Here is a 23,366-nt window from a genome sequence, read left to right as displayed (position 1 = left end):
TTGGTGGTTTATATCATCTATGAATGTTATTTTATGAGAGTAAGATGCTGATCACAAGAAGGTCAAAGGTCTCATCAATGCAGGGGGCAGTGTGACTGCTCAATATCACTCTCCATGTGGCAGGTGGATGGGCAGAGATCACATTAAAGATGGAGCCAGATTCATCTCTACCATAAATCCATCCCAACTCCAACACATCCAACTGAAGGCAGGTCAGCAGCATGGTTACAGGCTTCTTGGGTCTCTTCTGGCTAACATGTTCACTCCTTCCTCAACACGCTCCCACCAACATCCACACAATGGCCCAGACCTACAGCTTCCAGTGAGCTGCTCCCCTCACTATCCCCATTTTCCTCCTGGGCAGCCAGATCCTCACTTCTCCCATCACTCCAAGCACATGCTGCCTGCCCTGCCTTTGCTGGTACCTGCCAGCACCTGGAACGCTACCCACATCTCTCCCTACCTGTCAACAGCCTATGTGAGGTTCTGCTACATCCACACAGAGGAGCATCAGGAGCAGACAGGGAGTAAGGAGAGAAAAAGAATGAGAAGCTCTTTGCATTGTGACATGCGGCTACCTCCAAGATACATGCTTTAAGACAGAATGATAGAGAACAAGGTGCAGAATGCCTGTATTTGGGTAAAAAATAGAAAAAAAATAAGATTAGAAATATTCTGACTAAACATACACATATGCACATGATTTCTTGCAGAGGCAAGTTGGTAGCTAGAGACAAAGTTATGAGTGAAGACTTCTGTCATTTTGGCATGTTTTGAACTTTGAACCACAAGAAGATATAATATATTCCAAAAAATTACATATCGAATTAAATGAAAAAAGATAGAAAGCCAAGCTAGTGTGCCTATGTAAGAAGGAAACTGAACAGACACATACCCTCGTACAGGTATAAATTCTTGATGGGAGGATATTCAAGGAATGGATAATTACGGCTGTTTCTTGGAGGGGACCTGAGTTCTGGAGAAAACAGGTGTGAGGGGAACTTATTTCTTACTGAGCATCCTTTGTACATTTTAAATTCATATTTCAAAATAATAATGAAACTAATTTGATACTTGAAAAAAATTAAAATTTTCTAAAATTGTGGGCATTCTTTTGGGCACATCTCAATGTCACTTCTCTCCCAGGCTCTGCAAAAGCACCACGGTGGGGGAAGTATCATGGAGGAGGGTGGGAGGCTACCTGGGCTTGTCATAGACCAGGCATGGGGCCAAGCAGACAGGGCAGAAGAGAGTGCCAAGCCAAGAGGACTGAAGGAACAAGGTGAGAACACTCAAGCAAGGAAACTCTCCTCTAAATTCAACAAGGCTGGACATAGCCACACCAGGGACTGAAGATCTCCTGACTTGTCCCATTTGAATATGGACAGTTCACTAGGTCAGGGAACCTCTTGGACTCTCTCAATCAGGTGTGTACACAACAAGTAATTAAAGGGCTGTGCCAGAGGAGATAAGACCATAGCTATGGTCCAAGGTCATGACAAATCAGAGTTCCTGTTCTCTCCCTGGAAGACACTACAGGAAATGATCAGGGATGAGAGCAGAAGACCTCCCCAGAACATCTCAGTATTCAGATGCTATATACCTACAAACCCCAGGCACAGGTGAACTATGAACAGCCTGAGACAGACTCTCCCTGCAAGCAGGCACATCCTGGGGAAGGTACACTCCATAGGGCCCTCCAGGGCGGATGTGTCCCTGGGAAGGACATGGGGACCAGGGGAAGGCACTATAATCAAACAGCAGGCCTGAGGCTTCCATTCTGAATCAAAGCTGAGCTACAGACCACACTGTTCACAGCTAGAAGGTGTCCAGGAAAGGAGGCACCACATAGACCACTGCAGCCTGGTCAGGGCCTAGTCCCAGTACAGCGGTAGAGACATAAGGTCCCTTCCCTTGTCCTGGTCTTCCTGTCCCCTTTCTCAACTTCTTTTTCCTCCTTCTAATGTTCCCCACCTCACTCTGGCATTCCAATATCTAGGCTTTCTAGGAAATGAATCACTGAAATCAAATCAATTTGGCAGACAAAACACCATATCCACTCCTGCCCTTCCTCCCTATTGTCCTTGAAATAACAGGCCAGAGAGAAGAATAAATCCAAAAGCACCGGAAAACAATAAAAAGTAGCAATAAAAGACCAGAATTATTCAAGAATTGCTAAAACTGTGGAGTAATGAGAATCAAATCGATATATAAAGGAGAGAGAAAAATGCAGATAAAACATGCAGAAGACAGCACAGAAGTAGAAAAGATCTGGGGTCATCAAGGATTCCGAGTCAGATGAAAGAGGAGCAAGAAAGATACCCAGGTCAATCCCAGTGAGAATAATGGGAGCCCCGGCACAGGTACTCCCTTGCCCTAATTTGCTTGTGTGAAGCAAGTTGCTATGTGCTTCCCAGTTAAACTAAGTGTGAATGTAAGGGTTAGAGCCAGAGAAAAGCAAATGAGATGATCACCAAAGCCCCCGCTCCAGTCCTAGGTTGCATGCCAGCCGCCCACTCCACCAAGCAAGGCCTACTGCCTCTTCCCCACCATCACTAGAATGAGGGCCTGGAATCCAAATCAGCCCTGTGGAACTCAACCAATAGGCATATGGGATTCTCAAGCACCAATGACAGACAACCAAGAATCACTTAACATACGAGGAAAACAATTTGAAGAGAGGCAGCAACTCACACAGAAGCAGTGATACCTAAGGAGAGAATGATCAGAGTTAAGGTAACAAGCGTTCACAGCTAGATTTTAACCTACACGCCTTGCCTCTAAAACTTCTAGGAAAAAACTATAGGAGAAACATTTCATAGTTTTAAAATAGGCAAATATTTTTAGGATACAAAAAGCACAAACCATAAAAGAAAAAAATATTATCTGGACATCACTATTAAAATACCTGTTCTTCAAAATACATTAGAAAGGAAATAAACATGATGGGGAGGGATAACATGGGGAGAAATGCCAGATATAGTATGCACCTAAAGTTAAATAAATGGATTTAAAAAAAAAGGAAATAAACATGAAAGATTGGGAGAATCTATCTTCAATATAAATCATATGCAAAACACAACTCAATAGTAAGAGATCAAATAACCCAATAAAACCGGGTATAACAGTCACAAAAGACCAATACTGTATGATTCCATTTATATGAAATATCCAAGCAAATCTATAGAGATGGAACCTCCATCTGTAGTCATCAGAAACTAGGGGGAGGGAAGAATGGCAGTTGACTGCTAATGAGGATGGGGTTACTCTGAGGTTGTTGAAATGTTTTCATATTGCCTATAATGATGGCTGCCCAATTCTGTGTTAATATTACATATATAAGTAGACTTCAAAAAGCTCATGGAAAATTGAATTACAAGATAAAAATAAAACTATAAACTTTACTTCTCAACATAAGCTCCATGGGTAGACTAAATAGCTGGTATCATCTTTTACACTTTTGTCCTGAACACTTTTGTAAAAGATGATACCAGCCATTTAGTCTATCCATGAAGAACTGAGGGTCCTAGAAATTCAACCATGTCAATCCAGTCTTTTCTACATTTTTAACTGAAGAAAAATGGGTTCCCTTTAAAGATTTTTTGTTTTTTTTTAAGAGTTTCACTCCTGTTGCCCAGGCTGGAGTGCAATGGCATGGTCTCAGCTCACTGCAACCTCTGCCTCCTGTGTTCAAGCGATTCTCCTGCCTCATCCTCCCTAGTAGCTGTGATTTCAGGCATGTGCCAACCAAACCCAGCTAATTTTTTTTTTTTTTAATAGAAACAGGGTTTCACCATGTTGGCCAGGCTGGTCTCAAACTCCTGACCTCAAGTGATCCATCTGCCTCAGCCTCTCAAAGTGCTGGGATTACAGGCATGAGCCACCATGCCTGGCCTAAAGATTTTTTAAGATTAGAAAATGAAAAGAAGTCAGAAAGAGCAAAATCAGGACTATGAGGTGGGTGCCTAAAGATTTCTCATTGAAACTCTTGCAAAATTTTGTTTGATTGATAAGGAATGAGCAGGAGCCTTGTGGTGGTAGGGAAGGACCCTCTGGTGAAGCGTTCCTAGGCATTTTACTGCTAACGCTTTGGCTTTCTCAAAACACTCTCGTAATAAACAGATGTTATTGCTCTTTCTAGAAAGTCAACAAGCAAAATGCCTTGACCATCCCAAAAAACTGTTGCTGTGACTTCTGCTCCTGACCACTGCTATGACTGGGCCACTTTCCTGTTGGAAGCCATTGCTTTGTGCTTTGTCTTCAGGATCCTACTGGTAAAGACATGTTCCATCTTCTGTTACAATTCTTTAGAGAAATGCTTCAGGATCTTAATCCCACTTGTTTAAAACTTCCATTGAAAGTTCTGCTCTTGTCTGCAGCTGATCCAGGCAGAATGGTTTTGGCACCCAGAGTAGAAAGATTGCTCAAATTTAATTTTTAATTTTTCTGGCAGATTGTAAAAACTGAACCAATCAAGATGTCTAGTGTTGGCTACTGTTTGTGCTGTTCATCACAGGTCTTCTTCAATTAAGGAACAAACAAACTTAAATTCTTCCTCACAAATTGATGTGGATGGCTCCATTTTTACCATTCTCTCATCCCTTCTTAAAATGACTTACTCATTTATAAACTGATTTCTTTGGGACATTGTCCTCATAAACTTTTTTATAAAGCATCAATGATTTTGTCATTCTTCCACCCAAGATTCACCATAAATTTGATATTTTTTCTTGCTTCAACTGCAGCAAAATTTATGTTGCTTTGATAGGGGCTCTTTCCAAATTGACGTCTTATCCTTCTTAGTGCCTCAAACTAGATCCTGTTCAGATATGTTATTACAAGTTAGTATGAATTTATTTTGATGCAAAAATTTTTTCATAATATGCATTTTCCATGAACTTTTTGAAGACCCCTTTTGTGTGTATGTGTGCAAAGCTTTTATATTTAAAAAAAAAGGCAAAAGATCTGAGTAGATACTTCACAGAAAATACACAAATGCCCAAAAAGTACATGTAAATAAATGTTAAACATCATTAATCATCAGGGAAATGCAAATTAAAACCACAATGAGACATCATCACTCGCTGATCAGAATGGCTAAAATTTAAAAGACAATGCCAAGTGTTAGCAAGAATATACAATAACTGAAACTCTCATACGTTGCTGGTGGGAATATAAAATATTATTATCTGTTTTGGAAGACAGTTCGGCAGTTTCTTACAAAATCAACCACAGGCCATAACCCAGCAACTATGTCTAGGTCTTTACCCAAGAGAAATGAAAACATATATCCACATGAAAACTTGTACATACTAATAGAAGTTTTATTTGTAAAAGTCAAAACCTGGCAACAAGCCAAATGTTCATCAACATATGAATGGATAAACAAATTGCAGTCAATCATGCAATGGAATACTACTGGGCAATAAAAAGAAACAAATGATCTATATGCCAGCATGACTGAATCTCAAAAACATGCTGATGAGAGAAGCCAGGCACAAGAGAACACACTGTATGAGTCCATTTATGTGAAATTCTAGAAAATGCAAATCTACTCTACTGGGACAAAAAGTAGATCAGGGACTTCCTTGGGGGTGACAGACTAGGGGGTGAGGATTAATTATAAAGGGGCATAAAACAATGTTTTCAGAGGGAGGGAATTGTTCCATATCTTGATTGCAGAGATGGTTACATGAGCATATATACTCATCAAAACTCAGAACTATATATTCAAAATGGGTACACTTTATAATATGTAAACTATAGCTCAATAATATTGCTTTTAAAGAATACATATATATATGTATATATATGGCAAATATTCTTTAACCTACCATTCCATTCCCTGGAATCTATCTATGGAAATACTCACATATATGTAATTAAATGCTCAATGGAACATCATTATAATCAAATACTACACATTTGTTTTTAAAATGATGTGGACTTTGACATACTGACATGGAAAAAAATCTCTAAGACACAATGTCAAGATGCAGGCTGAATAATAACATTATCACATGCTCCCATCTGTTTAAAAATATGTAAAACAATTATCACAACCACACAGGAAGTGTTTACCTTTGGGCAAGGACGAAGGGACTTCATGCCTCACTCTGTATGACCAAACTCTCTTACAGAGTGAAAGTATTCATAAATTGCTTGGGTAAGTTTTAAAAACTGAAAATGAAACAAGAAGTTTTGGTGGTTGTTTTTTAAGAGGAGTCACCAAATTTGAGAACAAACCTTTCTTCAGTCAAAGCCCAGGACAGCATTTAAGAAGAAAACAAAGGTTTAGTGAAAATACAGACACACACATGCACACCAGAATTGCTGCTTCTGATAAAAGATCACTGGATTGTTCACTGGATCAATACAGAAGAAATGCCCAATTTAAACAACTACTCATCCTCTAAGAGCTAATACAACTGTTTCTGTCTCAATGAAGTCCTTCCCAGTTTCTAAGGCAGCTCTCAGCCTATCATCACCCTTATCTTTGTTCCCACCAGACTGAGCACTTTCCTGTCCTGTGCAGGTCTGTGACCTCATGCTAAGCTGTCCAAGGCTCAATACTTAACATTCATTTGGTGCATGAACCAGTTATGTTCCCAAAAATCATCCACATTTGATTTCTGAAAACTCATCTTCTACTGCCCAACAAAAGAGCTACCATCTTCTACTGCCCAACAAAAGAGCTTCAGCATTGGCCAAAGTGCCAAGCCCTGATCCTCTCTGGATGTGGAAGGGGTTTGGGGGGGCGGGAGTGACTTCAGAGCATAGCTCTGGAAATGACAAGCAGTTACCCCTACTACAAGTGGGATGAAGGAGCCTCCTCCAACTTACCTTGAAAGCCACAACTTTTCCGGATATGGTACAAACAGATCTGATCACTCTCCTCCTGGCTAAGAGTGTTTGGGGACACAGAACCTGAACTGTCTTTTCTTTCTGCAAGAAACACCACAAAGATATATCAGCTTCTGATATGGGGTCAAACTAGTTCAAGGTACAAAGGAGAGTTAAAGAGGATTCATTCAGCTCTCTGCACAAAACAAAAGTGGGCAAGGTGAGCTCACAAAGCCCTATGGTGTTTGGGGTGAAAGTGCTCCTATACAGGTGGATCCTCTACTTTGTAGGGACAGGCTGGGAGCCTGAGGCCACACAGCTGCTTGCCAAATCTAGGACTCCATGAACGGACTGCTTTCTCAACTCTGGCCGTCCACCCAATTCATTAAGAGACCCATTTAAAAACACAAATGCCCAATTCTGCCCTAGACCGATTCCACCCCAGAATGACTAAATCAGAACCTCTAGGGGTAAAGCTTGGGACACTTTTGTAATAAGGGGAGAACCACTGTCTTACATGTTGAGGCATCTTACAATTCCTTCTATGCCTAAGGTTGTGATGACCCTCGAGGGCAAACAGAGAGCTACTTTTTATAAACTAGATTTGAGGCCATATAGCAAATATTCATTAATGAGCTATCATAATTGGGTACTAATACCAAGAAAAGAATAATAAATAGAAAATCCACATTTCAAAATGAAGCCTCCTTAATTTTTGGTTAATTATCAGGATCTTAATATAAAAAGGGCACATAAATCCTTTCTGGTTTACCTTTACTAGCACCATGCTAATGAGTTTTTACGTATGACATTTACCCTCACCCGGCTACCCTCAAATGAGCACATAAAATTACTTTGCAATCCCTATTTAGTGTCACCTGTCATTTTGTTATTCATCTTCCCTTTCCTTTGTTTAAGCCCCTGAGAGACTTCACAAGCTGGGCCTCCAAACCTAGGCCTATGGGACCGCAAAGGTCATCTCCCTCTCTCCCCACGACGGTGACTGCTCTTGAACCTGACATTACTGAGCAGTGGATCCCTCCTCCATTTCTGATAAGGCTGTAATCCAACTGTATCGAAGGCTGAAGATACTCTTAAAGATCTATTTAATACAAAACCTGCCTACTTCTAGACTTCCTGCAGCTGAAAGAACTTAACAAAACATAATTGAAAACAATGTAAAAAAACCACAAATGCAGTGAGGACAATTTTTTAAATATAAAAGTCAGCTACAATTAGAGTGGTACATTTGTTTGCAGGTAGTCCTAGAATGCAAACGACATTCTAGGAAGCACTCAATTAAAACTGTAGCCACCACTATAGCTAACTGAGTGGGTTTGATTCTGCTCTGAGGGGAGGCATGTCTCAGCTTCACCAAGGAATAACCAGGGTCCAGGACAGTGCCCAGCATGTGGCAAGCACACCAAGGTGCTGAATGAAAGAGTAGATAGCAGAACAGCCAGCCAATGGCTGGTACTGTGAAATCCAATGGATGCCAGTGTATTATAATCTCCCTGACGGACCACATTATTCATCTGCTCCACAACAGATATTCAAGAAATGCTTATAAATAAAAATATCTGCTCAAAATTTGCCTGTCACTAAACCTGACAGTCTTTAAAAAAAATAAGTATCCTAGCACACTCATTCATTCAACAAACATCAGAGTGCCTACTGTGGGTCAGGCACTGCCTAGGTGCCAGAGATGAGCAGGGAGCAGACAAATTTACAATGGCTCAAAAAGTCTACTTATTCATGTCAGGAATATGGGCAATGCCAAAATTAAGGAATGCTTCTTTCACTCATTTTGTAAAATCAAAACAACACAACGCAAGGGATGCTCCCGAGGGCTGTGCAGCACAGCATTCCTAACTTTGGGTTCCTCCCTGAGGGGCATGCCCCCTTGGGGTGAAGATGGGAGTGACTGCATGGGGGAGGAGCCAAGTCTCCCAATTCAGCACAGACTAGGCCCATCCAGAATTCACTCACCATCAATACCAATTCACATTTGTCTAGGATGGCTTGATTGATCATGTCTGATTTCAACTTATCCTACCTCCCCACCCCCTGCCTTATTAGGAAAGCATCGCCAACTCCATTTTACTAAAAGCAGCACAAGACTTGCCCAAAGTCACACATTCTGTGTACCGGCTAGCTGGAATCTGAGAGCCGCCAGCCCAGGACCTCCACCAGCCTTACCTCCCCACCAGCCTTACCTCCCCACCAGCCTTACCAGAAGTCCCCTGTGGGCCCTGAGGAGGCGGCACTCTGCTGGAGGCAGAGCTCTTATTCTTGATGTCATGCGCATTTCTGTAAATGGAAGGCAGCCTGCTCACCAGGTCTGAGCTCATACCCAACTTCTCCAATTTTTCCAGATTCTCAGAATTAGAGAAATTATGGGATCTCTTACAGCTAGTGCCAAATTTGCATTCCCCCTGTAAAAAATACTGGCAGATATGGAGTTTGATGCACTGCTTTTGAAAGGAACAAGAGCCATGGGGTCCATCTCCTTTATTGTAGTGTTGGCAAATCTGTTGACAGAGAGGGAAAAAACCACCAGTTCAGGAAGGTCTCACATGACACCACCTCCCTAGTGACCAGTCCTCTGGCGAGAAAAGGCCTTCACAGTCTGATTCCATCATCCACGCAGAACACAGCGATAACATCCCTCACTCTTGATGATGGCTGCTAACAAATGCCCTTGGCTAAAATGGGAACCAAGTGGAAAGGAGACTGCACAGAAGCAGCCCTTCAATTGGGAAAAATCCAAGAACTTCAAAGTGACTAGCGCTGCTCCTTTCATGAGACAATGCAAATCAAATGGCTATATCCTAAGAGCCTCTACAATCTACCTACACTCTTCCCCCACTGATTTACCAACTCTCCCTTCCCCAGGCCCATTTTCTCTGGACTCTCTTTTCTACAATTCAAAGTCAAAGAGGCTCTGAGGGCTTAAAGCATCTTAGAGAAGGCCAAACACCACCCTTTCATTTCTCAGTGGAGCACACTGACAGGCTCAGAGAGGTTAAAGAGCCAGCCCTAGTCCCACAGCTATCCATGGCATCTGGTATACATGATGTTTGAGGAACTGGGTTGCTGGCAAAGCTGGCCCTTGAACTTCAATCAATTGCTCCTTCTGCTCCACATTCCAAATTCCTGCAGGTGTAAACCAGACCAGAGACCACCAAGGGCCCACCCATTCCAAGCAGTCATTACATTTCCCAAGATACAGGAACGTCCCCAGGGAGGTGTGGAACCCAGACTTCCCCTGGCACTCACTTCTGGCAAAAGCCAGGGGTCGTTCTGAAACAAGAGTTGGCATAGCTCGTTATAGCTCAGGTGGTCAACGCCATGAGTTCTCAGCACACTCAGGTTGTGATCGGTTGTCAAGCTGTGACTATTCCTACAGTTCTTCCTGCAAAGAAGCAGAGCTGGTGTTACATGTTGAATTGAGTCTCCTCAAAATTCCTATGTTCGAGTCCTAACTCCCAGGACTTCAGGATATGGCTCTATTTGGAGAGAGGGTCTTCAGAGAGGTAATTAAGTTAAAATGAGGTCAATAGGGTGGGCCCCAATCCCACATGACTGCTGTCCTTATAAGAAGAGATTGGAGCACAGACACACACAGAGGGAAGCCTATGTGGGGACACAGTGAGAAGGCGGCCATCTACAAGCCAAGGAGAGAGGCCTCAGAAGAAGCCAACCCTGCCAACACCTTGATCTCAGACTTCTAGCCTCCAGAACTGTGAGAAAGTCGATTTCTGTTGTTTCAGCCTCCTAGTCTGTGGTACTTTGTCATGGCTGTGCTGGCAAACTGAAAGCTGATAAAATCAGTCTTCATGACAATTGCTCAGAACCACTTCCTGACAGTGTTTACAAGCACCAGAGAAAAACCAGCATGTCTACAAGACAACAACAAAAAATCTAATGTGTATTTACCAAGGAAGAGATGGGGCCTTTCAAGGTCTATGGCCCAGGATGGCACCTCTCAGCAGGCATTTGATGAGAATGACAAAGAGGAGTCACTGCACAGCAGTTGGTAAGCAGTTAACTACAGGCTCAATCAATGAGCATGGCATCTTATCATCATAGGTCACATACGTGCATGCATGCAGGCATGCGCACACACAGCCCTGAACCCAGCCCTTTTTTCTGCTCTCTTCCTTCATTCTTTCCATCCACAAGCAGCTGATAAGCACCAGGGTGAGCCAGACACTGGCATCATGCCCTGAGAACCCAAGATAAACCTTTAAATGACTGCCTGAGTCACCAGGACCCAGAAGAGTCAAATCAACAGCATTTGTTTGACTCAGACACTGCTGTGCCACCTATGCCACGCTTATAATACACATCTCAGAAGAATGCCAAACCTGGATCCACCCCAAACCCGCACCTCCTACAGAATCCCCAGCTCAGTAAAAGGCAACTTCCCTCTCCCACTGCACAGACCAAAAACCCCGAAGCCATCCTTGACTGCTCTCTTTCCCTCATCTAGTGGAGGTGGCAGACAGAGAGGACTCTGATACGGAGTGGAAAGTGCAACTTCAGCTGTGGTCAGAATCCGTCAGAGCAGAGTGGAAGGGCACGTGAGCCAGGCTGGGCTGGGAGAGAACTGGGGAAGAAATCAGGGGAGTGTACTGGACAGCATAAAGCCTGAATGGAATAGTTAAAGGGTGACGAGGAGACAGCAAGAGGAGAAAGGAAGAACATTCTAGAAGAGGGGCAAATAATTTGGTGCTGCCAGAGCCAAATATATCTAATAACTGTAATGATGGCTAATGATGACAATGACTACTAAAATTTAATGAGCAACTGCCAAATATCGGCCAAAATGTTTTATGAGTTAACGCATTCAGTCCTGAGCCAGCCTGTGAGGGGAGAAATATCATTAACCCCACTTCGCAGATGAGGGAACTGAGACCTGGAGATAAAGTCATTTGCCCAAAGCCACCAGCTAGCAAGGAGCAGAGCCCAGGTTGAAACAAGGTGGGCTGGTTCTCGGGACTGTGCCCTAGACCACTGGGCTCACCGCCTCCTGAGCACAGGACTAAGAGTCAGGGAACCAGGACTACGTACCACCTCTGCAGCAGGTCTGATGACCTATTTCTAAGAGCACTGACCCTGAGGCTCAGGAAGACAAGGAGAGACACAGGGGAAGCACAGAAGTGTGGCCAACCACACCCACTCTCCCCAAAGTGACTCAGAAACGGAAGGTTCAAGAAATTCACCTGTGTAAACATGTAAGAGGAACTAGTTTTGAGAACTAGCTTAAGAACAGGGCTGCCATCTTTATTTTACAAAATATGAACATTAAACAGATCTACCAGTTACTCCCATGAGAAGCTCCGTCCAATCACCTTTTGCTGTGTGCCTTCTCCCTCCTGGGCTGCTGTTCCCCAGCCTCCCCGGGACTGGCTCATCCCTGAAGGCTGATTTCCCCAGAGTTCCGCCCTCAGCCTCTTTTCAGGCCTCAGGCTCTACCTCAGATCTGATCCACTCCTGGGGCTGCAGTCACAGCCACACCACCCAACGTCTCCCACACCAGCCCAGCACCTCAGACCCCTGACCTTCCTCTCAAGTTTCTGACCTGGACAGCTGCTTCCTGGGCATGCTTCAAAACTAAAACCCTCTCCTGTTTTCTTGTCTACAACACCCAGGCCACAGTGGGTGCAGAAACTGAAGAGTTTCTGAGAAAGTTCACCTCTCTCATGTCCTCTCACCACACTGTCACCGACTCAACTCTTCAGAATTTCTCGCATAGCCCTTGGAAAGTTCTAATCTACATATTTCTGAAAAGCTGCTTCTTAGAGACTACATTTCCCAGCCACCCTGCATCTAGACAGGGTCACAAGACAGCTTCTGGTCAATGGGATGTGGGTGAATAGAAATCCACCACTTCTAGACCTTGCATATAGAAACCTCCCATTCAGCTGTGTGGTGGCTCACACCTGTAATCCCGGCACTTTGGGAGGCCAAGGTGGGCGGATCATGAGGCCAGGAGTTCAAGACCAGCCTGGCCAATATGGTGAAACCCCGTATCTACTAAAAATGTAAAAATTAACCAGGTGTGGTGGCAGCTGCCTGTAACCCCAGCTTCTTGGGAGGTTGTAGTGAGCCAAGATCACACCATTGCACTCCAGCCTGGGCGACAGAGCAAGACTCCGATTCAAAACAAATAAATAAAAACAAAAAAATAAAATAAAAACCTCCCATGCAATCGTCTACTGGAACTTGATACCTAGGCTGGCCTCAAGAGCCATGTGCTGAGTAGCGCAGAACAGAGGTCAGTTAGCCTGGATCCCTGGATGACTGTATGGATCAAGGCCCCCCACCCCATGCTCACTGTTGACCTGACATGAGCAAGAAATATCTACTCTATTAAGACACACACATACACACACACCAGGGAGCAAGCAAGAAAGGAGGGAGCAGGGGAGGAAGGAATTCTCCTGGACTAGCTTCCCAGCGGTTCCCAATGACATTCTCCCTTAAATTGGCACCCACACCACTACCTAAATTGCAAACCTGATGGGTGCTCTCTCGTGCCATTTGACTCGCCCCATCACCTTCAGGATGAGGCCCAAATCCTTCAGCATAAACCTCAGCAATCCCTTCCACACATCCCACTGAACATGTGCTATAATCAGAACATGGGCGCTAAGTGCTGGGGAGACAGTTGGGGCTTCTGTCCTCAGGGAGTTTCCATTCTACTGGGAACTGGGTGCCACGAGAAAAATAAACAGTTCCCTGTGACCAAGAGTAAGGAGAGGAAAAGCCCTCAAATGGGATGTGATCTTTAGGTTGAGGCCTGAAGCAGGAAGGGCAGTCCAGGCAGAGCAAATGTTCCCAGAAATGCCCAGGCTGGGGGGTGTTCCAGGCACAGAAAAGTAGCGGGTGGGCAGGGACCAGTATCCCAGAACCTTGTGGGCGATGGGAGGGAGCTTGCAGTTTCCAGTTTGTAACCAGATAAATAGGGTTGAACGGGGTTTAAAGATCCCTTCCGGCTGCTGGGCAGAGAAAGCCTTCATTGTCTGCCCTCAAAGCTTGCAAGGGGAACCCACGGCGTCGTGGAGCTCCCCTAGGCCACCGCCTCCCTCTCCCCCACCCCACACTGCCACAACCGGATGTTCCACCCGGCACTATCGCGTTCTTTGTAAGTCACTCTCTCTCCCCAGGAGTCCGGAGGACTCCAATCGACGAGTCCCGCGCACTGTGCCAGGTACTCAGCAGGTGCTCAACAAACGCTCGCTTTAATGAATAATGGGGCGAGGCCGGGCAGAGCCACCGAATTGTCTGCTCAAACTTCAAGTAGGACCCCAGGCCGACTGGAAGCGCGTAGGGGCGCTCGGGGCCTCTGCCCGGGCCCGAGGCCGCGCCTTACCCGGCTCTCAGGAACTTGCAGGCGCCGTAGACCATGAACTTGCAGAGGTGCAGCTGTGCACAGAGCCCCACGCAGCCCGGCTTGGAGCCCTGGTGCGCGCGGCACAGGCGCAGCGGCGACGCGGCCAGCACCACGCGCTCCGGGACCGCGGTCGCGCCGCCCGCGCCCGCCCGCGCCGCCACCACGAAGCGCCCACACTCCCGCAGCAGCCGCTCCAGCGCATCGCTGCCCAAGCCCACCCGCAAGCGGCGCCGCAGCTCGGGCAGCTCCAGGGCGCCCCCGGCCGCGCACAGCACCTGGGTCACCTCACCGACGACGCTAGCCTGGGCCATGGCCGCGGGGACTGCGCCCGTCGGACCACGAGTGGCGCGACGCGGTGCGACGCGGGCGGCGGCGGCCGCTAGCTGGCGGGCGGCTCTCGCGGGGTAGAGGCGCCGGCGGGAAACGAAACCGAAAGCTACCCCGGGCCGGCGAAAAACAGAACCTGTGCGGCCTCGCCACGCCCCCGACCCGCAGCTGAGCGGCAGCGCCTTACGCCTCAGGGTCCCCAGCTGTGCGGCAGCCGCCGGACGGGAGCTCGGGAGTTCGGGAGCTCGGGCGCTCGTGCGCTCGTACGCTCGTGCGCTCGTGCTCGGCGCTCGGGCTGGGGCTGTGGCGGCTCGAGGGCTTGTCCCCAGGCCCGGAAAAGGACTTTCCCGGATGTTTGAAGAACCAGAAGCCCCTAACGATGCGATGCTCCGAGCGCCTGCAGTCAGAGGGCGCCTCGAGGGTGGCGGTAGCGTTGGCGGAGCCGACTGGACGCCGCCCGTTAAAGCCGCTCGGCGTCGCCGGGGCCAAGCCCGGGCTTCGTAGACGACTCACAGAAACAGGGACGACTGATGGGCCCCCCACCCCTCGAACAAGTGACAAAAGCGATCACTCCGCTTTAGGAAGACGCACTTAAATGTTCCTTTCACCTCGTTGCATCAATGATTTCCTTCACGTAAACATAAACCGGTATGTCCTTTAAAAGAGCAAATCATTTACTCCCAGCCCCTGCTAAGTAACGTTTGAGCAAATGTTTTAGAAGACCCTTGAGAGCAAAGGACCGTCTCACACGTGCTGAGGGCAGTGCAAGTTGTGAGAGCCGTTTGGGGAAGTAATCCAGGAAAGCTATCAAAATTGAAATCGCGTGTGACCTTTGACACAGCGATCTTTCCTCGGAATCTTCCGGAAGTAAAAGGAACAGTAAATAAGTTATGTGTGAAAGTGTTACTGGGGGAACCCCACCTGGGAGTTATCGTTAGTGGGAATTGTGTGACCGATCTTTATTAGGAAATCTATTTAACAAGCGTGTGTTAAATCTGTGTGCGGATCTGGAAGGACAGCCATGATGTGTCGCTAAACGAGAAAAGATGGCTGTACAGAAATGTCTAAATAATCAGGTTGAATGATCAAGAATTAATTTTTTTTAATGTCTAACAAAAGAAAAGCTGTGTGCGTGTGTGTGTGTGTGTCAGGGTGTGTGTGTCAGGACATTTTTGAATAAGCACGGACAAAGATGTGGAAGAAACACGCAGGGGTGGTTGGCAGGAGGCAGTAGGAAGTACTAGGAAAGTGGAAAAGGGAAGATGAGGGGCAGAAGGATTGCGGGGGTAGAGTACTTACGGTATAACATTAACTAAAAATGAACATAAAAATCTTAACTATAAGCCGGCGCTGTGACTCACGCCTGTAATCCCAGCATATTGGGAGGCCAAGGCGGGTGGATCACTTGATGTCAGGAGTTTGAGACCAGTCTGGCCAAGGTGGTGAAACCCTGTCTCTACTAAAAATGTAAATATTAGCTGGGCGTGGTGGTGGGTGGCCAGCTACTCAGGAGACTGAGGCAGGAGAATTGCTTGAAGCCAGTAGGCAGAGGTTGCAGTGAGCTGAGATCACACCACTGCACTCTAGCCTGGGTAACAAAGCGAGATTCCATCTTTAAAAAAAAAAAAAAAATTCTTACCTGTAATATTACTACAAAAATGTAAACAATAAGCGTATGGATAAAGACTAGACAGTAACATGGACAAATGAAAAAGACAGGGTCTTAGTCTGTCACCCAGGCTTTAGTATAACAATATAATCATAGCTCACTACAACCTGGAACTTCTGGGCTCAAGCGAACCTCCCACCTTAGCCTCCCAAGTAGCTGGGCCCAGAGGCACATGCCACCATGCCCAGATAATTTTTAAATTTTTTGTAGAGACACTGTCTCATATGTTGCCCAGGCTGGTCTTGAACTCCTGGCCTCAAACAGTCCTCCCACCTCAGATTCTTAAAGTGCTGGGGTTACAGTGAGCCACCATGCCCAGCCTAAAATGTTAGTTGTTTGGGTTTTTTTGGGTTGTTTTTGTTTTTGTTTTTTTGAGACAGAGTCTTGCTCTGTCGCCCAGGCTGGAGTGCAGTGGCACGATCTTGGCTCACTGCAACCTTTGCCTCCCAGGTGCAAGCGATTCTCCTGCCTCAGCCTCCTGAGTAGCTGGGATTACAGGTGTGCACTACCATGCTGGGCTAATTTTTGTATTTTTAGTAAAGACAGGGGCTTTCACCATGTTGGTCAGGCTGGTCTCAAACTCCTGACCTCGTGATCTGCCCGCCTCAGCCTCCCAAAGTGCTGAGATTACAGGCGTGAGCCACTGCACCCGGCTAAAATGTTAATTTTTAATCAAAAATGTTAGGCCGGGCACGATGGTTCACGCCTGTAATCCCAGCTCCTTGGGAGGGATCTGTTAAAATGTACACACTGAATGAAGAGACCCCCAACAGGGTTTGTGTGAGCAACGTGGATGTTTATTCACCTGTGTGCGGGCGGGCTGAGGCCGGAAAGGGCTTCAGCAGAGGGTGGTGGAATAGGAGTTGGTTATAGGTTGGGGCAAGTGGTCAGTTAAAGGCGGTAATCTATTTTAGGGAGGGGAAGGGCATCACGGGATGCATGGTCACAATGGTAGCGGTTATCTATTACAAATAGGCATGATCATAACGGTGAGGGTTATTGATTGCAAGCAGAGGGGAGGGTGCTGTAAATTACATAGTTACAGGGGTGGGGGGTCTTGAGAAACCCAGTGTCCAGGGGGGGAAATTTCGTAAGGCTAAGCAGGAACAATGGTTTCAGGTTGCAGGGGGAGAGCAATTAGTTGAGGCAGGAACAAGTTATTTCACTTCTTTCTGTGGCCACCTGATTACTTGTGGTTACCTCAGACTTTCTGGCTTCTGGGGACCATCCAGAGGTGTACTTGCGGGTCACTAAGGCTATAATGGCCAGGCTTGGACTTAGAGGCCTAGCATTCCCATCTTTTTATATATGTATTAAAGAAAAAAGTTGGAGAAGGGAGTAGGGGCGATGTTTCTCATGACTTTTTCGAGCGCGACAGGGCTGCACGGACACCTAAAACAAAAGCCTGTGGTTTGTGTAGTTTAGTAAGTGTTTGGCCAAGTCTTTGGAAGCATAATAGCTTTAGTGATGAAACCTTGGGCCAAGGTTGGAATAGTGTCCAATGTAGGGGATGTTCCCAGAGGTCTTGGATTGAAAGAGATATGTGCAGGTTCTGGAGAGGTCATGCTGCATCTTGACATTAGCCGGGCGCTGCCTGGAGCTCATGAGTGATGGATTGGTGTTTCTGCTTGTTCCTGGAAGGGTGAAGACTATGAAATAGGGTTGGGGAGAAAGACAGGCAAATGAACAGGGAGGGTTGGCAAGGCGTTTTGCCTTAAGTGGCTGAGAGGTCCTGGGACGGTGGGTAATGTTAAAAGTAGCATTTGCCACGTAGAGTGATTAGTGATGGCCTGGATACGGTTTTGTAGGAGTTGAGAGACTAATTGGAAAATGCGAGGTCTGAATAAGAGAAGGAGGGGGTTGGGTATTAGGGGAGTAAGGAGTGGAAAGAGCCGTGACATCCAGCTAGGATGGGATAATATATGCCAGGTTTGGCATAGTTATTTGCCTCATTAGCAAATTTTGGAGCCTTGTCTTTGAGCCTTTTGATATTATCATAAACTAGGCCGGTTTGATTTAAGTGAAAGCCAAATTCCTCATTGAGAAATATACAGAGTTCCCTTTTCTGCAGTGAGTTAAGTCGAGGCCACGACAGTTTTGGAAGACGACTGCAGCTAAAGAGTCTATTTGAGCTTGAAGGACAGACAAGGTATTATATATGTCTGTAATGCTGGCAGAGAAATCAGTAGACAGGCTGTGGAATGTTGTGACAGAGGTGGTGACCCCCACTATGCCAGTTCCAAGGCCTACAGTGGAGGCTGCACGCCCCGTTCCCACAAGTAATGGAATTAGCTAGGTGACTCTTTTTTCGAGTAGGTGTCATTAGGGAGACAGGCAGTTGCTCATTACCACTGGCAAATTGAATTTGAGGAATAAGGAAGACTAAGGCACAGGTTCCTCTCCAGTTAGTGGGTAGACACATAAAAGTGGAAGAGCCACAAAGGAGGAGACCTGGGGGAAGGCAGAATTGAAAACGTAGGGTGAAAAGCTGGGAGGGATCCTTGAAAGGGGAGTCAGATTGCCAAATTCCTAAAGATCCAGCAAGAATAGCAGCAGTTAGGGGGTTGAAAGGGAGACTGATGGTAACTGTGTGGTGGGGGCAGTTTGGTTTTCATAATGTATGAGGAAGCATGTGGTATCAACAAATAGTCTGTCACTAACATTTGAAGGGCCAGGTATGAGTAAGCATGCAGAGGGGCTACGAGGAGAATCTGAGGAACAGGGAGAGGGTAGCCAAGGATGGAGTGAGAGACTGGGAAGGTGCCGACCTAGACAATAATGACTGTTAATATTTTTAGGTTATTAGTAGTGATAGAGCGTTTGTTGGTGAAGCAAAGTGAGTATGCTCCTAAAGGCATATTAACGTGTGTGTCAGGGCTTTGGAGATGAAGAGTAAAGCAGCATTTAGAAGATAGAAGATTGCCCAAGGGAATTCCAGTGGTTCGTTGATGGGAAATGCATAGAGGAGCAGGAGTGGGGATAGTTGTGTAGTAAGGGGTCCTAATATGGGCAGAGTGGAGTTAATATGAGGTGAGAGTTGCTGTAAATAGTTGCAGAGAAGTATAGCAGCTTGTTGGTATGAAATGTCTGAGGAAGTTTTGCTAAACTTATCTAAGAAATAGAGAAGCTCTATGGGAGGGTAGAGATGGGGACTATCAAAAGAGGTGTGTAGGTGCAGGAAGACGGAAGACGTAGCCTAATCGGCTGGCAGGACAGGAATAGCGGTATAAGAGGAGGAAGAAAGGGAGATGCAGAGCCAGCAGTTTTTTGCCAGCAGTGGGTTGGAATTAATGAGGAGGTAATGGGTTAGACTGATGGTATGTTGAAGGTAATTAGGAAGGGATAGGGAGTGACAGAATGAGACTGAGAATAAGATGAGTAGAAAAGTAAAGAAGAGGACTTCATCACGGTGAAAGAATTGGAGTGTCCCTTGCCACATAGGTTATTTGTCCACTCAAGAAAGGAGTCAAGGGTGGAAGTTCGTGAGTAGAACCATGAGATGTCAGCTAAAATGGTCTGGAGGAAAGCAGTGAACTGGCAAGGCAAGCAAGTATAGGGCATTTAAATGTGGACGAGAAGGGCGACTAGAACTATGATTAGATAGCAGTAGGAACAGAGAGCTTGAGAAGTGTAGACCAAGTTTTAGGGGTGACTGCATAGAGCCTGTTGCAAATAGCAAAGTTAAGAGAAAGATTCCTGTTGTTTTTTTTCCAGATTTATTGGAGTATAATTGACAAATAAACATGGCATATATTTAATGCATACAACTTGATGTTTGTTTTTGTTTTTTTTAATTGTGCTTTAGGTTCTGGGGTACATGTGCAGATCATGCAGGATTGTTGCATAGGTACATACTTGGCAAGGTAGTTTGCTGCCTCCATTTGGCTGTCACCTATATCTGGTATTTCTTCCCATGATATCCCTCCCCAATCTCTCTGCCCCCTGCTGTCCCTCCCCTAACAACCCTCAACAGACCCCAGTGTGTGATGCTCCCCACCCTGTGTCCGTACGTTCTCATTGTTCAACACCCGTCTATGAGTGAGAACATGCAGTGTTTGATTTTCTGTTCTTGTGTCAGTTGCTGAGAATGGTTTCCAGATTCATCCACGTCCCTACAAAGGATACAAACTCATTGTTTTTTATGGCTATATAGTATTTCATGGTGTATATGTGCCACATTTTCCTTGTCCAGTCTATCATTGATGGGTATTTGGGTTGGTTCCAGGTCTTTGCCATTGTAAATAGTGCGACAATGAGCATATGTGTGCATGTGTCTTTATAATAGAACGATTTATAATCCTTTGGGTTTATATCCAGTAATGGGATTGCTGAGTCAAATGGAATTTCTATTTCTAGGTCCTTGAGGAATCGCCACACTGTCTTCCACATGGTTGAACTAATTACACTCCCACCAACAGTGGAAAAGTGTTCCTATTTCTCCATATCCTCTCCAGCATCTGTTGTCTCCAGATTTTTTTAATGATCGTCATTCTAACTGGTGTGAGATGGTATCTCAATGTGGTTTTGATTTGCATTTCTCTAATGACCAGTGATGATGAGCATTTTTTCATGTTTGTTGGCCTCATATTTGTCTTCTTTTGAAAAGTGTCTGTTCATATACTTTGCCCACTTTTGAATGGGTTTGTTTGTTTTATTTCTTGTAAATCTGTTTTAGTTCATTGTAGATTCTGGATATTAGCCTTTTGTCAGATAGGTAGATTGAAAAAATTTTTTCCCATTCTGTTGGGAAATGTTTTCCCATTCTGTGAGTTCACTCTAATGATTGTTTCTTTTGCTGTGCAGAAGGCCTGGAGTTAAAGGGGTCCCATTTGTCTATTTTGGCTTTTGTTGCCAATGCTTTTGGTGTTTTAGTCATGAGGTCCTTGCCTATGCCTATGTCCTGAATGGTTTTGCCTAAGCTTTCTTCTAGAGTTTTTATGGTGTTAGGTCTTATGTTTAAGTCTTTAATCCATCTGGAGTTAGTTTTAGTGTAAGGTGTCAGGAAGGGGTCCAGTTTCTGCTTTCTGCACATGGCTAGCCAGTTTTCCCAACACAATTTATTAAACAGGGAATCCTTTCCCCATTGCTTGTTTTTGTCATGTTTTTCAAAGATCAGATGGTTGTAGATGTGTAGTGTTGCCTCCAAGGCCTCTGTTCTGTTCCATTGGTCTATATCTCTGTTTTGGTAACAGTACCATGCTCTTTTGATTACTGTAGCCTTGTAGTATAGTTTGAAGTCAGGTAGCATGATACCTCCAGCTTTGTTCTTTTTGCTTAGAATTGACTTGGCTATGCGGGCTCTCTTTCAGTTCCATATGAAGTTTAAGGTGTTTTTTTCCAGTTCTGTGAAAAAGGTCATTGGTAGCTTGATGGGGATACCATTGAATCTATAAATTACTTTGGGCAGTGTGGGCATTTTCATGATATTGATTCTTCTTAACCATGAGCATGGAATGTTTCTCCATCTGCTTGTATCCTCTCTTATTTCGTTGAGCAGTGGTTTGCAGTTCTCCTTAAAGAGGTCCTTTACGTTCCTTGTTAGTTGTATTCCTAGGTATTTTATTCTCTTTGTAGCAATTGTGAATGGGAGTTCGCTCTTGATTTGGCTCTCTGTTAGTCTGTTATTGGTGTATAGGAATGCTTGTGATTTCTGCACATTGATTTTGTATGCTGAGACGATGCTGAAGTTGCTTATCAGTTTCAGGAGATTTTGGTCTGAGATGATAGGGTCTTCTAAATCTACAATCATCCCATCTGCAAATAGAGACAATTTGACTTCCTCCTTTCCTAATCGAATACCCTTTATTTCTTTTTCTTGCCTGATTGCCCTGGCTACAACTTCCAATACTATGTTGAATAGGAGTGGTAAGAGAGGGCATCCTTGTCTAGTGCCAGATTTCAAAGGGAATCCTTCCAGTTTTTGCCCATTCAGTATGATATTGGCTGTGGGTTTATCGTAAATAACTTCTATTATTTTGAGATACGTTCCATTGATACCTAGTTTATTGAGAGTTTTTAGCATAAAGGGCTGTTGAATTTTGTCAAAGGCCTTCTCTGCGTCCGTTGATAAAATCATGTGGTTTTTGTTTTTGGTTCTGTTTATGTGGTGAATTACGTTTACAGACTTGTGTATGTTGGACCAGCCTTGCATCTCCGGGATGAAGCCTACTTGATCATGTTGAATAAGCTTTTTATCCAAGTGCTGTTGCAATTGGTTTGCCAGTATTTTATTGAAGACTTTTGCATCTATGTTCATCATGGATATTGGCCTCAAGTTCTCTTTTTTTGTTGAGTCTCTGCCGGGTTTTGGTATTAGGATGATGTTGGTCTCATAAAATGATTTGGGAAGGATTCCCTCTTCTTGGATTGTTTGGAATAGTTTCAGAAGGAGTGGTACCAGCTCCTCTTTGTATGTCTGGTAGAATTCAGCTGTGAACCTGTCTGGACCTGGACTTTTTTTGGTTGGTAGGCTATTAATTGCTGCCTCAACTTCAGCCCTTGTTATTGATCTATTCAGGGTTTCAACTTCTTCCTGGTTTAGTCTTGGGAGGGTGCAAGTGTCCAGGAATTTATCCATTTCTTCCAGATTTACTGGTTTACGTGCATAGAGTTGATTGTAGTAATTTCTGATGGTAGTTTGTATTTCTGTGGAATCAGTGGTGATATCCCCTTTATCGTTTTTTATTGCATCTATTTGATTCTTCTCTCTTTTCTTTTTTATTAATCTGACTAGTGGTTTCTTTTGTTGATATTTTCAAAAATCCACCTCCTGGATTTATTGATTTTTTGAAGTTTTTTTTTTGTGTGTGTGTCTATCTCCTTCAGTTATGCTCTGATCTTAGTTATTTCTTGTCTTCTGCTAGCTTTTGAGTTTTTTTGATCTTTCTCCTCTAGCTCTTTCAATTTTGATGATAGGATGTCGATTTTATATCTTTCCTCACTTCTCATGTGAGCATTTATCGGTATAAATTTTCCTCTAGACACTGCTTTAAATGTATCCCAGACATTCTGGTACATTGTGTCTTCGTTTTTGTTGGTTTCAAAGAACATCTTTGTTTCTGCCTTCATTTCATTGTTTATCCAGTTGACGTTCAGGAGCCAGCTGTTCAGTTTCCATGAAGTTGT

At 44.8% G+C, this 23,366-nt stretch overlaps 1 protein-coding gene and 1 long non-coding RNA gene across 2 annotated transcripts in view; one reads left to right on the top strand and one right to left on the bottom strand.

Moving 5' to 3' along the window:
• The window catches only part of PARP12 (poly(ADP-ribose) polymerase family member 12), a 39,240-nt gene extending 24,161 nt beyond the window's left edge, over positions 1-15,079 (bottom strand). Inside the window, exons 1-4 of the mRNA XM_032275633.1 lie at positions 14,225-15,079; positions 10,123-10,258; positions 9,077-9,374; positions 6,844-6,945 (exon numbers count right to left, since the gene is read on the bottom strand). Of these exons, the coding sequence (XP_032131524.1) occupies positions 6,844-6,945; positions 9,077-9,374; positions 10,123-10,258; positions 14,225-14,556 (868 nt within the window). The 5' untranslated portion in view covers positions 14,557-15,079. The remainder of the gene's footprint in view (positions 1-6,843; positions 6,946-9,076; positions 9,375-10,122; positions 10,259-14,224) is intronic.
• The window catches only part of LOC116549924, a 35,666-nt gene continuing 27,311 nt past the window's right edge, over positions 15,012-23,366 (top strand). The window contains exon 1 of the long non-coding RNA XR_004268153.1: positions 15,012-15,220. This is a non-coding gene — a long non-coding RNA (uncharacterized LOC116549924). The remainder of the gene's footprint in view (positions 15,221-23,366) is intronic.

Source organism: Sapajus apella, unplaced genomic scaffold, assembly GCF_009761245.1.
Source record: "Sapajus apella isolate SASKATOON/1434 unplaced genomic scaffold, GSC_monkey_1.0 scaffold7, whole genome shotgun sequence".
Taxonomy (NCBI): domain Eukaryota; kingdom Metazoa; phylum Chordata; class Mammalia; order Primates; family Cebidae; genus Sapajus; species Sapajus apella.
This window is presented reverse-complemented; position numbering and strand designations above follow the sequence as displayed.